Here is a 16,544-nt window from a genome sequence, read left to right as displayed (position 1 = left end):
ATGCACAAGGGACCTGCCCGTTCCTCCCTACCAGCTGACTGTAAACATTGTAGTTACACAGAGCGCTACTCAGGTTAAAAACAACTCCACTTATGCCGGGGTTGAGACGTCATCTGTATCCTCAACTCTTTGTACAGTTAGCTTCCTGTTGTACATTTACAAATGTCCAGCCCCACTGCTCTATCCTTGAGAAGTCTTTTCCCTTTTTCTCAAGTTGCTTTCTCACTGGACATTTTTGTTCCATTGCCAGAGCTGCCCACAACACTTGGCTGAATCTCCACTCCTGTCCACTCAGCAAAGTACCTCCAGAAAACTACCTTGAACAATCAAAGGTATTGCGATAACCCAGTAACTACCCATCTAAACCTGGTGGAAAAATTCTAGAAATCGGGGATATAATTAAGACTAAAAATACCTTGTAGGGCTCAGGCTCTAAATGTTGGTAATATATCTTTACCTCTGTGAGACCAGCTGAGTTCCTCCAGCATTTCTGTGTTTTTACTACAATCACAGCCTCTGCAGACTGTCTTGTTTCACTACATAACTCGGATTAGTTTGGATTGATTGGGCAAAGGCAGCATTAAAGTTTTGAAGGCCAATCATTTCAAACTAACACAAGAGGAGTTTAATGTTGCAGTAACAGTGGGGATGAATGAGGGAAATGGGCGCAAAAGAAATTTGATGCGTCACAAAATCGGCTTGCAATATCGAAAACCATGGAATAAAAGGTACTTTGGCAGAAGAGAGTGATAGACTTCTAATTATTAAGGGAATCAAGGAGAGGTGCGAAGATCAAAGATTAGCAATTATCTTACCAAATAGAGATGCAGCCAACAGGAACTGAATGGGCAATTCCTGAATCTATTTTGTGCTTGTGTCTGAAGTCGCCCAATTAACAGGAAACAATAGCAATGAATGATTTTTCTTCACACCCACCCCCTTCCAACTACCAAAAGGGTGGAAAAAGTTGAGTGGAGTTACAAAAGTCAGTTTTGGAATCAATATTTATTTTGGAATTGATTACTAAGTAAGAGTGGTAGGTTAGTACACCATTCAGCGCAACACTATTGCAGCATCTGTGGCTATGGTTCAAATTCATCACTGTCTGTAAGGAGTTTGTCTGTTCTCCCCTTGACTGTTTACTCTGGGTCCCTCCAAAAAAAATGTACAGGGTTTATTGGTTACTTTGTGTATTTTTGGTGGGGGGAGCACAAGGTCATGTGCTGGAAGAGCTCGTTACTGTGCTATACAGGCAGTCCCCAGGTTAAAAGCATCCAATTTATGAACAAGCCAGCAGGAAGTAGAATGCTCTCAATTGGTTCAAACGTGGTTGAGTCAGCATCATGAGAGAATATGCTGTATGATACTCTCGTGCAACGCTGCCATCGCCCAGCATCACGAGAGAATAGTGCATATTGCAAGCACCGGACAATTTCAAAATTGAAAAGTATGGATTTGAACATCGCACCTGTACAGTACTGTATGCTCTTATTTTGTCTGATTTACAAGTGACTTGTGAACCAACAGTTTGGTAATTTTTTTTCTGCTTCCTTAGGTTAAAGGCAGCTAGAAATGAACACAAGCTCCTTTGCAGCTGATTCCACCTCCAAGTTTCACATGGCAAAAATCCTAATGCACCTGAACTCCATTTTTACTGTACCACATCTACCGGGGGAAAAGCCCTGAAACTGCTCTACTGTACACGCAAAATAACAGAGTAACAACTATGCCGCCAAAGCATAAATCCAATGCAAGTGCTGGTGATGCATCAAGGAAAACGATCATTCTGACTCTCCAGTCCGAGGTCCATCTCTCCAACAGTAGCCATCTCTCCATCATCTTCTCCTACATCATCCAATTATGTACTGTATTATTATGTTTAAGATGTTGTAGTGTATTTGGAAGTGTTTCTTAAGTGTTTCACATGCATAGGAAGGTAAAAAAAAATATATGCTATATATTAAGGTAAACAGACGCTAAATAAGGACTTAAGTACATGTTCTAACTTGCATACAAATTCAAGTTAAAGACAGACCAAGGTAACGGAACTAGTTTTTAACTCGGGGACTGCCTGTATCTCTAAAATTTAAGACAAATATAATGAAAACAAAATTCTTAATTTGCAAATAACAGTTGAAGGTAAAGTGAGCTGTGAGGAGAGTTAAAGATTCCAAGGAGGTACAGATTAGCTGGAGGGATGGTTGGGCAGCAGCAGGTGAATTTTAACACTGAGAATATGGAGACAGGAAGAGGCAATACAGTATGTGCTTCCAACAGGGGAATAATAGGACAATGGGAGGAGCAGAGCAAAACAATGAAAATGATTAAATGTAGACATGATCCTGGGATTTACAAATAGAGGTATCAAGGCAAAGAGCAAAGAAGTAACTATAATAAAACATTTCCATAGAACATTGTGTTGAATCCTGGGTGCCACATACTTGGAGAGGGTCCAAAAAAATTCCCTAAAAACAAGTGCTGCAGGGGAATCTGGGAGAGTTTATAACCATGCAGGGGACAGACAGAGTAGATAGAAATGTTTCCATTGCTGGAAAGGTTGAGGATGTAGAATGATAGTGGTTGCCAGAGGACCCAAGGAAGGAGCATTCATTTGTATAGAAGGTGGTGTTGAGCTGGGTTGCATTCACCAAGGGCAGGCAGATCCAACTGTTAAATGCAGCAACTGACATCAAAATATGCAGAGGACTTTGAGGAGAGGGTGGGAGAATGGATTGCAGAGCCTCAATAGACCAGATGACCCCCTTCCAATGCCACAAACATTTTGGGAGGAAGGAAGCTTATCAATTCCCCGGACAGCAGGCAGGGACTGGGGTCTGCCTGATCTCCTTTCTCCATCTGCATGGCTTTGTGATCACCCCCAGTAAATAACTACAACTCATGCCGAGCTTTAAGCTCCACTCCTGACACTACCCTAGTCAGAGCACAACTCTGGGACAACTAGAGTCAGATTTATAGAGGTGTACAACACAGAAACAGGCCCTTTGGCCTGGCATGTCGATGCTAACCCAGATGCCTATCTACCCTCATCTCATCTACCACCTGCTTTTATGCTGTAGGTTAGAAAGGGATCACTTCCAGGTGGTATATGAGTGGAAAAAAGGTTGAGAACCACTGATCTAAACCTTCCCTGTTCATGTACTTATCCAAATGTCCTTCAAACACTAATTGTACATGCATCAACCACTTTTTCCTGCAGCTCATTACATATCCCCACCATCTTCTGTGTTTTTTTTAAAAAAAACCTTGTCTCTTAGATCTGCTCCACTCTCACCTTAGGGCAGCATCATGGCGGCTAGCACAGTGTTTAGTGCAATGCTGTTACAGCACCAGCGATTGGGACCAGGGTTCAAATCCTGCACTGTCTATAGGGAGTTTGTATGTTCTTCTGGTGTTCGCGTGGGTTTTCCCCAGGTGCTCTGGTTTTCTCCCATTGTTCGATTGTAGGTCAATTGGGTGTAATTGGGCAGCACGGGTTCGTGAGCCAAAAGGGCCTGATACTGTGATGCGTGTCAAAATATATTTAACCTTTTCCGTCAGGTTTAAGGCTCCTCTACCCTGGGGGACAGATTATCTCTGCTCCTCACAATATTATAAAACTCCACAGGGTCACCTGCAGCTTCCTGCATTCCAGTGAACGCAATCCCATCTCTCCTTGTGGCTAAAGCCCTCCATTCCACGTACCGCCTTAGTGAATCTCTTCTACGCTCTCTCTACTGCCACCACCTCATTCCTCTGCCACATCAGGCAGTGCCTGGAGCCAGAAGACTAGTGAGCAGGCTCTGCTCTGCCAGCAGAAAGGTTATTAGAAGCAGCACACAAGATTTTTAGTGACATTAGAAAATCAACCAAAAAAAAACCCGTAAACAAAATACCAAGTAGAATCTGAGCAGACATGACATTCATGAGTGAAATAAAACTAATTGAGAAATTTCCCACTTGGGTCACTTATTTTTGTTTCCCAGTTTCGTCCACAATGTTCCATTCTTGGGGTGGAATATCTGACACGTGACCCAGTGGGAAGTATGGCTTAAGTTCCAGGCGGAGTAGATTTCAAGGTTGCTGAGCCAACTCAGTCTTGGTCTGAGTTGCACTCTGACACTTAACTGCATGGTTTAGGGATGCAATGTGTCTTCATTTATTGGGTCAAGACAAAAGCCATTGGATCAGAATTCATTTATAAAGTGAAAATGAATGAGATGGATTTCAAGTTTTGGATCAGGCCCTCCCTTGCCAATGCCCCGGTTGTCTCACTAGCTTGTGCCTGGCTTTGGATAAGCTGAAGTGGAATTTGGCCTATGTCAGATAAACAAAATTAAGTGCGTAGGAAACAAGTGAGTCTTAGAATCTATCAGTGAAGTCCCAAAGAGGTGTGGAACTGAAGAGCAGAGATTCTGTCATCAGATGTGATCAATGATACACAAAAATGCTGGACAAACTCAGCATCTGTATGAAACAAAGGGTTAATCAATGTATCTGTCATGAGCCCTTAGGCAAGGTATGAGCAAAAGACAAGCAAGGAAAAAAACAAGGGGTGGGTTCTCCAAATAAATGGAGAAAATTCAACACAGTTCCTCAGTGGGACAGTCCTCCAACTCTCAGTTCTCTCTGCCATTCCCTTCTCCTTGACCCCCACATTGCCATCTTTTGCCTAGTCTGTCCCTCTCAGCTTGGTTTCATCCACGACTCACTTGGATCACGGCCTGTGGAGGAGTTCTCAGAGCACGACACCTGGTTCAGAGGAGTCCCTGCAACAAGAACAGAAATCTTGTGATAGGCTATCCTCTGATCAGAGGTGCAGAGGCTGCCGGGGCAAGCACAGGTGTACAATAAAGTGCAAAGGCCCACAGCAACCAACCACTTCTCAGTCAGCTGACCAGCAGCCAAGGCTGTGACAGGGACCAAAAACACTTCATTTCCAAAAACTCAATCATGGAGAATTGGCAAAACCTGAAGACTCATGGCCTTCTGAAACATCAAGGCACATCAGTCCACATCCAAAGCCCCCAAACAAGTTTCATGGACAGGTCAAATGATCCTATTTGCCATCTCTGCAAGAGCTTGTATTCAGTTAAAGATCCCAAGTCATCTTTCCTCTTGTAATCCTCAGTCATAATGTCACATATTAAATCTGCTGCAATGCTTGGGAGAGGGGAGAGAGAAGAAAGAGGAGAGAGAGATTCGTCAACTCTCAGTGAATTGGTGTGAGTTATCTTATTAATGCACAGGGCTATGGTGTACCACACACACTGCTATGACCCTGTGTACCAAGGTATAAATGCACAATGTGTAGCAATGTGTAGCAGTTAGTGCAACACTTTTACAGTGCCAGCAACACGGGTTCGGATCTGGCACTGTCTGTAAGGAGATCTCCCAGTGTCTGCGTAGGTTTCTTCCAGATGCTGTGTTTCCTCGCACCCTTGGAAACCTGCATTTGGGCGGCACGGGCTTGTGGGTGGGAAGGGCCTATTTCCATGCTGTAACTCAAAAATTTAAATGTTTTGACCGGTGTTCTTCAGTAATAACGTACACTGATTTAAGTTGTGCACAACAACACAAGTGAATCCTGTTTTGACCTGCATATTTTCATGCTGTTTAGATATGCGTACATAGTACCAAATGCAGGCTTTTCTGACCCATGTACTACGGAATAAAATCACACTACTTTAACTTGTATTCCAATTGCACACTATGTTGAACAATACTGCAACATTCTTCTCTCTTTGGCTTGGCTTCGCGGACGAAGATTTATGGAGGGGGTAAAAAGTCCACGTCAGCTGCAGGCTCGTTTGTGGCTGACCAGTCCGATGCGGGACAGGCATTAACGAACAGCATTTTAACCTATATACAATGATATAAATGCATCTTGTTTTGACCCACCATTTTGATCCATGGTCCAATGTTTCTGTACTATGGACCAAATACAGATTGTTCAGAGCGGTATACTTGGTTATAAATGCAGGCTGATCTGACCTGTACACTATCTTATAAATGCACACTCTTCTGACCATGGACCACATGCTCTGTTGCAGAGATTGTTGGGCTGGTAGGAAAACAGAATGGGGCAAATCTGCTCTCTAAACTGCACCCTTGATATCAGCTCATGATAAGCATGCTGAAGATTGATTCTCGAACAGACATGTGTAATATCGGGAGGGTGCCCAGTGTTTTTTCACCTGCGCTGTGACTGCTGGCTGGGCTGCTGGCAAACTCATCGGCTCCTGTACAGCCCAGGAAGGACACGTTGTCGAGAGCCTGTCGGCCTGCACCCCGCCTGGAAGCAAGAAAGAAGGTAAGCAGCAGGAACACTCAACAAAAGCACTCAGAGCCGGCACTTCTTTGACATTCCTTAATTTCATTTTCTGAACCTGCTGTTCGCTGACACTCATGCAACACTCAGAGGTAGCTGAAGAGTGGACAGAGATCACAGACTCACTGACATCCAAAGTGGGCTTAGAGCATCATGACAGAGGACAAACTGCAGCCTAAGGGGCAGAGGAAACTGGTCTTCACTCCCCAACGTGATCAGGAAGGCCTGAAGAAGAGGCCAGAAGGAGGGGGAGAGCAGTGTAGAAGAGAGGATGGAGGGAGCATGATTGGGGGGTGGGGGGGGGAGAGAAAGGGATGAAGTGGGCAAGTGTGGGCACAAGAGAAATGGGAGAAGTGGGGAGTGATGGATATTATCAGAGCTGTGCTCACAATTGACCTTTCGGCCCATTGAGTATTGGGGCTGACTGGAAAGAGAAAAGGAGTATTGAAAGAGGAGTATGGAGGCACTGGCTTGAGGGGTAAGGGAGGGTGAGTGGGGGAAGTGGGCAGGCAAGGGGGCAGGTGCACAGAAGGTTCAGGAGGTGGGCAGAGGATTCAAAGGGAAGCTGAGGATTTTCAACGGGACAGGGGACAAAGGGGAGGTGAGGGAGGAGGGGGAGAGAGGGAGGGTGAGGGGAGAGCGGGAGGGCGAGGGGGAAGAGAGGGTAGGCAAGGGGGAGAGCGGGAGGGTGAGGCGGTGAGGGAGGGCAAGGGGGGAGAGAGAGGGCGAGGGGGACGAGGGCGAGGTGGGAGAGGGAGGGAGAAGGGTAAGTGGGAGGGTGAGGGGGGGAAGAGAGGAAGGGATCAATGGGAACCACAAAGAGAGAGCGAACAATGGTGATGTTCAAAGACCACTCTGAAATGTTCCTGCAATCTTTCCAGAGTCTCTATTCATAAATTAAATTGGAATTATGAATTGGGACGATTAACGCTCCCGGATTTCAATAAATATTTTTGGGGAAACCCAATTGAAGTTTGTCACCTCTCTCTATGACGGAGGAAACAAGTCTTCATGGGTAAAATTGGAGTTGCATAAGTTTGGTGAGAGAATAGCCGAAAACCTTATATATAAATGGAATTATAAATTATTATCTGGCCCTAAAGAACCCTCCCCCACTATTAAATCATATAATTACAATATGAAATAAAATTAATGGTCAAATTAGGGATGGGGGGGGGGTCTTTCACCTAAAACTCAAAATATGTTAATTCCATTAATGATTGATAAAATCCTGGACACTTGGTCCCAGAGAGGGGTCATGTGTATAAAGAATTGTTAAGAGCAGGGACAATTTATGACATTTGAGCAAATTAGGAATAGAAATGGAGTTTTAAATACATCTTTTTTCTGTTGTCATTTCAGTTAAGATCTTATTTATGGGACAAATTACATCCAGTACTAACCTTATCGCAGCGTAGCGAAATAGAGACTCTGGTTCCAAAGGGGAGCACAAAAACATTTATTTCAAAAATGTATTCCTTACTTCAGGCGGGCTTGATACATGAAGACAAGGATGGGAATCAGATTTGGGTATAGAAACTGATTCATTTTGCTGGTCCCACTTATGTCGGGACAGCATGACTAACATGATTAATATAAGGATATCAGCTGGTGCAACATAACTTCCTGCATCAGCTGTACCTTACTCTGCAAAAGCTTCATAAATTCAAATTGGAAATATCAGACCAATGTCTTTGATGTGGTCAAGAAATAGGTAGCTTCTTGCATTCATCCTAGTCATGGCCTAAAGTGAGGGCTTTCTGGGAAGATTTGGGGAATCTCCTGGAAAACAAAATTACTGGAATTCAATCAGGTACCTGAATTATTTTTATTGGGGAATTTAGAAGATGCAAGACCTCAAATGGGGCTGTCGAAATATCAATTAAAATTTGTTAAGCTGCTTCAGCAGAGGCGAGAAAATGCATAGCAGGGACTTGGAAATCTGAATCCCAACTTGGTTTAGCTGCTGTTAGATAGAAATGCATCGCTGTGTCCCCTGGAGAAGATCCCCTAGAGCCTCAGAAACAGGGATGTATTTTCAACAACATGGAATTCATACCCAAGGTACATTGGGGTTAATCCCCCCCCACCTTGGTGGTCACAGCACTGAGGACTCGAGACAAGTCAGGTCATGTATCCCTCGATGAGAGTGGGGTTTATCTGGGATGAAGCCAAACATTTCCTTTTCTTATTCTCTCACTTTTTCTTCTTGTTTATTTTTTTTGGGGGGTGGGAGGGTTCCTCTTATTCTGTTCTACTTTCTCTCTCTTATCTCTCTATTCTCTTATCTCCCTTTGGTTCAACATGGACATTGGATTTGCATTTTTCTTGTATTATTGGAATTTATCTTTCTTTGTAATTGAATCACATGTTGATTATTTTCTTCTTTCTCATTTTCTTTAATATCATCATGCGGATTGATATTTGTATTAGTTTGTTAATATTATAGATATTGATGTTTTTCTTTTTGATTATTCTTTGTTTTGACTGCACGTTGATTGAAAATTCTCAAAATAAAATATTTTTAAAAAGTTCCTGCAATCTCTGGCACCCAAGAGCACAGCTCAACCCTCACACCCACCTGCCCGTGGCCTCGTTGTAAGCCAGCTCCAGCAGCTCTGCCGAGGAGTGTGCAGCGTCCCGTGTGCTGCTGCCCTGAAGCTCTGCCATGTGCTGACGGGTCTGGTGGTGAATCTGGATGGCTTCTCCAGAGGGACCTGCAAAGGAAATACAAGCTGGTGAAATCAGTCCCAGTGTTGCGCAGCGTGGGAGACTCGGAATCAGAATCAGGTTTATTGTCATGCAGATGTATCAAAACATTTGTTGTTTTGTGGCAATATCGCACATAATAGGTGCAAAAATTGCTATTAAGAATATTTCTGTAAACACATTATTTAAAAAGACAATTAAAATTGCCTAAAGACGAGCCCTCAGCGGCACAAGGTCAGTTTCTTCCCCACTGCCATCAGATTCCTGAATGATCAGTGAACAAAAGAGACTGCCTTACTTTTTGTGCATTTTAAAAAATTTATTGCTGTAAGGTGGTTTATATGAATTTTTGTACTGTGATGCTGTCGCAAAACAATACATTAAATTCTGATTCTGCTTCTAATTAAACTGGTGGAAAGGAAGATAAAAAAAGTGAGGCAGTGACTGTGGTTCATTGTCCATTCAGAAGAGTGATGGTGGAGGGGAAGAAACTGTTTTTGTACCACTGGGTGTTCGTCTTCAGGCTCCTGAACCTCCTTCCTGATGGTAGAAGTGAGAAGAGGGCATGGCCTGGGTGGTGAGAGTCCTTGATGATAGAAGATGCTTTCTTGAAACACCACCTCATGTAGATATCCTTAATAAAATGGACTGATGCCCATGATGGCGCTGGCCAAGTTCACAACTTTCTGTAGCCTCTTCCTGCCTTATGCATTGGGACCTCCATACCAGAGAGTAATGCAACCAGTCAGAATGTTCTCCAGTTTATCTATAGAAATTTGCAAGAGTCCTTATTGACGTATCAAATCTCCTCAAACTACTAATGAAGTATAACCAATGGCGAGCCACCTTCATAATTGCATTGACGTGGAGGACCCAGGCCAGATCTTCAGGGATGATGACACCCAGGAATTTGAAGTTCTTAACCCTCTCCACAGCTGATAACTCGATGAGGACTAGTTTGTGTTCTCCACATTTCCTGTTCCTGAAGTCCACAATCATCTCTTTCATTTTACTAATGCTGAGTGCAAGGTTGTTGTTGTGAAATTACTTAACTTGTGGGTCTATCTCCCTCCTGTACCCTTCCTCATTGTTGTCTGTGATTCTGCCGACAACCATGGTGTCGTCGGAAAATTTGAAGATGACATTATTTCCAATATTTGTATTTTAAAATTTGCTTCAAGTTCCAGCAACTGCAGTTTATTTTCCCCCATACTTTTTGATGCTTTTCCAGGATTCTCAAACTCTAACAGATAGGAAAAGTTTTAGAGCATTCTGGAGATAAAGCCAAAATAAAACAGGGCAGTGTTTCTTTTAAAGATTTTTATGAACGTGACGCACAGGGGCAGCACGATTGTGTACTAAAGTACAAATCCACAATGTGGCAGTATGGTTAGCGAGGCACGGTTTGCCCAACGCCATTTAGACACCAGCCATCGGGACTGGGGTTCGAATGCTGCACTGCCTATAAGGATTCTGTACATTCTCCTGTGTCTGCGTGGGTTTTTCCCAGAGGCTCTGGTTTCCTCCGACCATTCGAAACATACCTGGAGTTGTAGGTTAATTGGGCAGCATGCGCTCGTGGGTCGAGAGGGCCTGTTACTGTGCAGTATGTCTAAAGTTTATAAATTTAAATTCTTTAAGAAAGCTGTAAACATCTCCATCTGAAAACACAGTCAAAGGCGATTAGTTGCAGGCACAAACTAATCACTAGAGCTCTCGCTGCAACTCATCCTTAATCAATGGTCTTGCTCTCTGCTGATATGGCACAAGCAATCTTGTTTAAAGCCCCTGGAACAACTTTCAATCCATTAGTGAGAGGAACCTAGCGAACACAGAACATGGACTGAGATGCCTTGGTCATGCAGTAAGTGGATCAGATCTGTAGTATGTGTCCCAACAGCCAGTAGGCTGGAGGAAGGGTCTGATTTGAGAGTATCTAACCAAAAAAAAGTAGATTTCTTTTTTTTTTATATAATTTTTTTTTTATTTTTCACACTATGAACCTTATCAACCAAAATATGTACAAACGTTTCTCATTAAATTTACAGTGGTCTTCTCTCCCCTTTTTTTCCCCCTTTCCCTCCCTCTCCTCTACCCACCACCCTCCAAAACCCATAAATGTTCAACATATACAATACAATAAAACCATAAAACAATATCTTCACACAAAAAAAATAAACAAGAAAAATGCTCATCTATTTATTACACACTGAATCTAGTAGTTTTGTCTTCTTATCATTTTCATTCTCATTTTAGGGGATGGATGTCGTAGGCAAGCTCTCTCTGATATGTTCCATGTATGGTTCCCAAATTTGTTCAAACATTGTGACTTTATTTTTTAAATTATATGTATTTTTTCCAATGGAATACATTTATTCATTTCCATGTACCATTGCTGTATACTTATGCTCTCTTCCATTTTCCAAGTTGACATCATACATTTTTTTTCTATTGCTAAGGCTATCATAATGATTATTTTTTTGCACTTTATCCAATTTGAGGCCTAATTCTCTACTTCTTATGTTGCTTAAAAGAAATATCTCTGGTTTTTTTGGTATGTTATTTTTTGTAATTTTATTTATTATCGGATTTAATTCTTCCCAAAACATATTTACTACTTTTGTACATACCCAAGCTGCATGTTCCCATTTCCTTCTTACAGTGAAAACATCTATCTGATAAGGTTAAATCCCATTTTTTAAAATTTTTGAGGAGTAATATATATATATATATATATATATATACCCTGTGTAACCAATTATACTGTATCATACATAACCTTGTGTTTATTGTATTTTTCACAGTTCCCGAACATAACTTTTCCCACTTCTGCTTAGGTTTATAATTTATTTCATTTTTCTCATCTTGCAGCTTAATGTACATGTTGGTTATAAATCTTTTAATTATCATTGTGTCTGTAATCACATATTCAAAGCTGTTTCCTTCAGGTAATCTCAAGCCGTTTCCCAATTTATCCTTTAAATAAGCTTTCAATTGATGATATGCAAACATTGTACCATGAGTTATTCCATATTTATATTTCAACTGTTCAAATGTCAATAAATTATTTTCCAAAAAACAATTTTCTATTCTTTTGATTCCTTTTCTCTTCCATTCTCTAAAGGAAAGGTTGTCTATTGTAAAAGGGATTAGCGGATTTTACGTTAATTGTAATTTTGGTATTTGATAATTCATTTTTTTTCCTGTCTAAGTGGATCTTCTTCCATGTATTAAGTAAATGATGCAGTACTGGTGAGTTTTTATGTTGCACCAGCTTTTCATCCCACTTATAAAGTAATGTTCCGGTACCTTTTCCCCTATTTTATCTAGTTCTATCTTAGTCCAGTCTGGTTTTTCCCTTGTCTGGTAAAAATCTGATAAATACCTCAATTGTGCGGCTCTATAATAATTTCTAAAATTTGGTAACTGCAAACCACTTTGATTATACCTCTCTGCTAATTTATCTAACGCTACCCTTGGATTCCTCCCTTTCCACAAGAATTTCCTTATTATTTTCTTTATTTCCTTAAAGAATTTTTCTGTTAAAGGAATTGGTAATGTTTGAAATTAGTATTGAATCCTTGGGAACACGTTCATTTTAATGCAGTTTACCCTCTCTATCAATGTTAGCGGTAATTCTTTCCAATGTTCTAAGTCTTCCTGCAATATTTTTATCAGTGGTTGATAACTTTGTTTGTAGAAGTGGCTTAAGTTATTATCTAACCTGATCCCTAGGTATCGGATTGCTTGTGCTTGCCATATAAATGGTGATTCTTTTTTAAATTCTGTATAGTCTGCGTTACTCTTTGGCATCACTTCACTTTTATTTGCGTTGATCTTGTACCACAATATTTCTCCATATTCCTTCAATTTCAGTAATTCTTTTACTGATACCCCTGGTTCTGTTAGGTATACTATGATGACATCTGCAAATAAGCTGATTTTATACTCCTTCTCCTTTATATTTATTCCTTTTATTTTATTTTCTATTCTTATCAGTTCTGCCAAAGATTTTATTGCTAAGGTGAACAATGAGGGGGATAGTGGACATCCCTGTCTAGTTGACCTACTTTATTTAAAGTGACTCGATACATATCCATTTACTGTTACCTTCGCCAACAGTCCATTATACAATGCTTTAATCCAATTTATATATTTTTTTGATAGATTGAATTTCTGTAATACTTTAAATAAGTAATTCCATTCAACTCTGTCAAAGGCTTTTTCTGCATCTAGAGCAACAGCCACTGTTGGTTTCTTATTTCCTTGAACTGCGTGGATTAGATTAATAAGTTTGAAGACATTGTCTGCTGTTTGTCTTTTCTTAATAAATCCAGTTTGATCTTGTTTTATTATTTTAGGTACACAATCAGCCAATCTGTTTGCTAATAATTTCACTATTATCTTATAGTCTGTGTTAAGTAGAGATATTGCTCTATATGATGCTGATGTTAATGGATCTTTCCCCGTCTTTGGTATTACTGTAATTATTGCAGTTTTGAATCTGGCAAGTTTTGTGTTTCTTCTATCTGGTTCATGACTTCCAGGAGAGGAGGAATTAATAACTCTTTAAATGTTTTGTAAAATTCTATTGGAAATCCATCCTCTCCTGGTGTTTTATTGTTCGGCAGTTTTTTTAATATATCCTGTACTTCCTCTATTTCAAATGGTTTTATTAGTTTGTTTTGTTCCTCTGTTCGCAATTTCAGCAGTTCAATTTTAGCTAAAAATTCCAATATTTTATCATCTTTCCCCTTATTCTCAGTTTGATACAATTGTTCATAAAATTCCTTAAAATTTTCATTAATCTCTGTTGGGTTATATGTAATTTGTTTGTCCTTTTTCCTTGATGCCAGTATCGTTCTTTTAGCTTGTTCCGTTTTAAGTTGCCAGGCTAATATTATATGTGTTTTTTCTCCCAGTTCGTAATACCTTTGCTTTGTTTTCATTATGTTCTTCTCCACCTGGTACGTTTGTAATGTTTCGTATTTAATTTTTTTGTCCGCCAATTCTCTCCTTTTCGTTATATCATCCCTTTTTACTAATTCCTTTTCTGTATTTACTATTTCCCGATTGTAATCCTTTTTAATCTTAGTCACCTAACTTATTATCTGCCCACTAATGAAGGCTTTCATTGCATGCCATAATATAAATTTGTCTTTCACTGATCATCTGTTTATTTCAAAATATGTTTTAATTTGGCATTCAATAAACTCCCTAAATTCCTGTCTTTTAAGTAGCATGGAGTTTAACCTCCATCTATATGTTCTTGGTGGGATGTCCTCCAGTTCTATTGCTAATAATAGGGGTGAATAGTCTGATAGTAGTCTAGCTTTATACTCAGTTTTCCTAACTCTCCCTTGAATGTGGGCTGACAACAAAAACATATCAATCCTTGAGTAAGTTTTGTGCCTACTTGAATAATATGAAAATTCCTTCTCTATTGGGTGTTGCCTCCTCCATATATCCACAAGTTTCATTTCCTGCATTAATTTAACCATAAATTTGGCTACTTTATTCTTTTTACTTGTCTTTTGTTTAGTTTAATCCAACATTGGGTCCAAATTAAGGTTAAAATCCCCTCCTATCAATATATCTCCTTGTGTGTCTGCAATCTTCAAAAAATATCCTGCATAAATTTTTGATCCTCCTCATTAGGCGCATATATATTGAGCAAATTCCAAAATTATGAGTATATCTGACACTTTATCATTGCATACCTCCCTGCCGGATCTATTATTTCCTCCTCTATTTTTATTGGTACATTTTTGTTAACTAGTATGGCTATACCTCTAGCTTTTGAATTATAGGATGCTGCCATTATGTGTCCTACCCAGTCTCTCTTTAATTTGTTATATTCCGCTTCATTTATATGCGTTTCCTGTACAAATGCTATATCTATTTTTTCCTTCTTCAATAAATTTAGGAGCCTCTTGCTTTTAATTTGGTTATGTATTCCATTAATGTTTATAGTCATATAGTTCAGCATGGCCATCTTATTCACCTCTTTTCCAGCTCTTTGCCTCCTCCATCCCCCTTTTCCCCATTTTCATCTCTTAGTTTTCTCTTATTACACTTAATGTACAACAACAGATTTAAGACATAAAGTACCGCCACAGTTCCCACATCCACTAATACCTTAACCCCAAAAGTTCCACCCCCCTCTCTGAGTTGCCTCATATCCCTAGCCAGGCAACCACAACTCCCCTTTTCATTTGGATTGCGATGTTGTTCGCAGCGTCAACTGATTTTGCAGTGATGGTTATTCCCCCTCTACCCAGCCCTCTCCAGAAAACATTTAAAAAAAAAACACATATAACAAAGCTCTCTCTCTTCATTTTTATCCCCCTTCTCTTTTCCCTCTTTAGTTCTTTACATATACATTGTTTTTACATCTTTATATATACTTTATCACCGTTCTTCATTCTTGTCACATCTCCTGTCTGCAAACGTTCTGTGAATTCTTGTGCTTTCTCTGGATCCGAGAACAGTCTATTTTGCTCCCCCGGGTATAAATATTTTAAGCATGGCTGGATGTCTTAATATGAATTTGCAAGCTTTTTTTCCATTAAATCGATTTCGCTGTATTAAACTCCTTCCTCCTCTTTAAGAGTTCAAAACTTATGACTTGGTAAAAAATATTTTTTGACCCTTGTATTCCAATGGTTTATTATCTTCTCTAATTTTATTCCTTGCCCGTTCCTATATATTTTCTCTTGTCATGTATCTCAAAAATTTTACTAAGATGGATCTTGGTTTTTGATGTGCCTGTGGTTTCGGAGCTAATGCTCTGTGTGCCCTTTCTATTTCCATTTCTTCCTGCATTTCTGTCGTTCCCAGGACCTTCGGGATCCATCCTTTTATAAATTCCTTCATGTCTGTGCCTTCTTCTCCCTCCTTCAGGCCCACTATTTTTATGTTGTTTTGCCTACTATAATTTTCCAAAATATCAATTTTCTGAGATAACAACTCTTGTGTCTCTTTAATTTTTTTGTCACTTACTTCCAATTTTTCTCTTAAGTCATTTACTTCCATTTCTACAGCCGTTTCCCGCTCTTCCACGTTCTCTACTCTTTTCCCTATTTCAGTCATTACCAGATCTAACCTTTGCATTTTATCTTCTGCTCTTTTAATTTTCCTTTTAATTGCATTAAACTCTAATGGTAACCATTCTTTTAGTGGTCTAATTTGTTCTTCAAAAAAGACTATCTATATTCTGTTTATCAGTTTTACCTTTTATTTCTCTTTGTCCATCATTTTACCTTCTATTTCTCTGTGAAGATCTTGGTCTTCTTTCTATTCTTCTATGTCTGTATCTGTGTTTCTGTCTTCTTCTTCTCTCCTTTGTGTCTGTCTCTTCTGTTTTTCCTGATGAGCTGCTTGTATCTCTTTGTCGGGCCTCTTCTTGCTGGGCCTCTTATTCCTGGTCCTCCCCTCCTGGGTTGCTCGACTGTTGTGTTTCCTGACATTGATCTTCTTGTCCGTCATCCCCCCGTCTATCTCACTC

General features: G+C 40.1%; 1 protein-coding gene across 24 annotated transcripts in view; it reads right to left on the bottom strand.

Annotated features, from left to right (window-relative positions):
* Window positions 1-16,544, bottom strand: part of depdc5 (DEP domain containing 5, GATOR1 subcomplex subunit) — a 236,158-nt gene that overhangs the window by 85,940 nt on the left and 133,674 nt on the right. For all 24 annotated transcript variants that reach the window (XR_011356326.1, XM_069933595.1, XM_069933598.1 and 21 more), the window contains 3 exons: window positions 8,910-9,045; window positions 6,195-6,292; window positions 4,710-4,766 (listed from right to left, as the gene is read on the bottom strand). Coding sequence is in view for 23 of the 24 variants with exons in the window: in XM_069933595.1 (XP_069789696.1) it covers window positions 4,710-4,766; window positions 6,195-6,292; window positions 8,910-9,045 (291 nt within the window). In the remaining variant the exon portion in view is untranslated. The remainder of the gene's footprint in view (window positions 1-4,709; window positions 4,767-6,194; window positions 6,293-8,909; window positions 9,046-16,544) is intronic.

The sequence above is a fragment of the Narcine bancroftii genome, chromosome 4, assembly GCF_036971445.1.
Source record: "Narcine bancroftii isolate sNarBan1 chromosome 4, sNarBan1.hap1, whole genome shotgun sequence".
In the NCBI taxonomy this organism is placed as follows: Eukaryota; Metazoa; Chordata; class Chondrichthyes; order Torpediniformes; family Narcinidae; genus Narcine; species Narcine bancroftii.
Note: the sequence above shows the minus strand (reverse complement) of the source record. Positions and strands in the feature narration are given on the sequence as shown.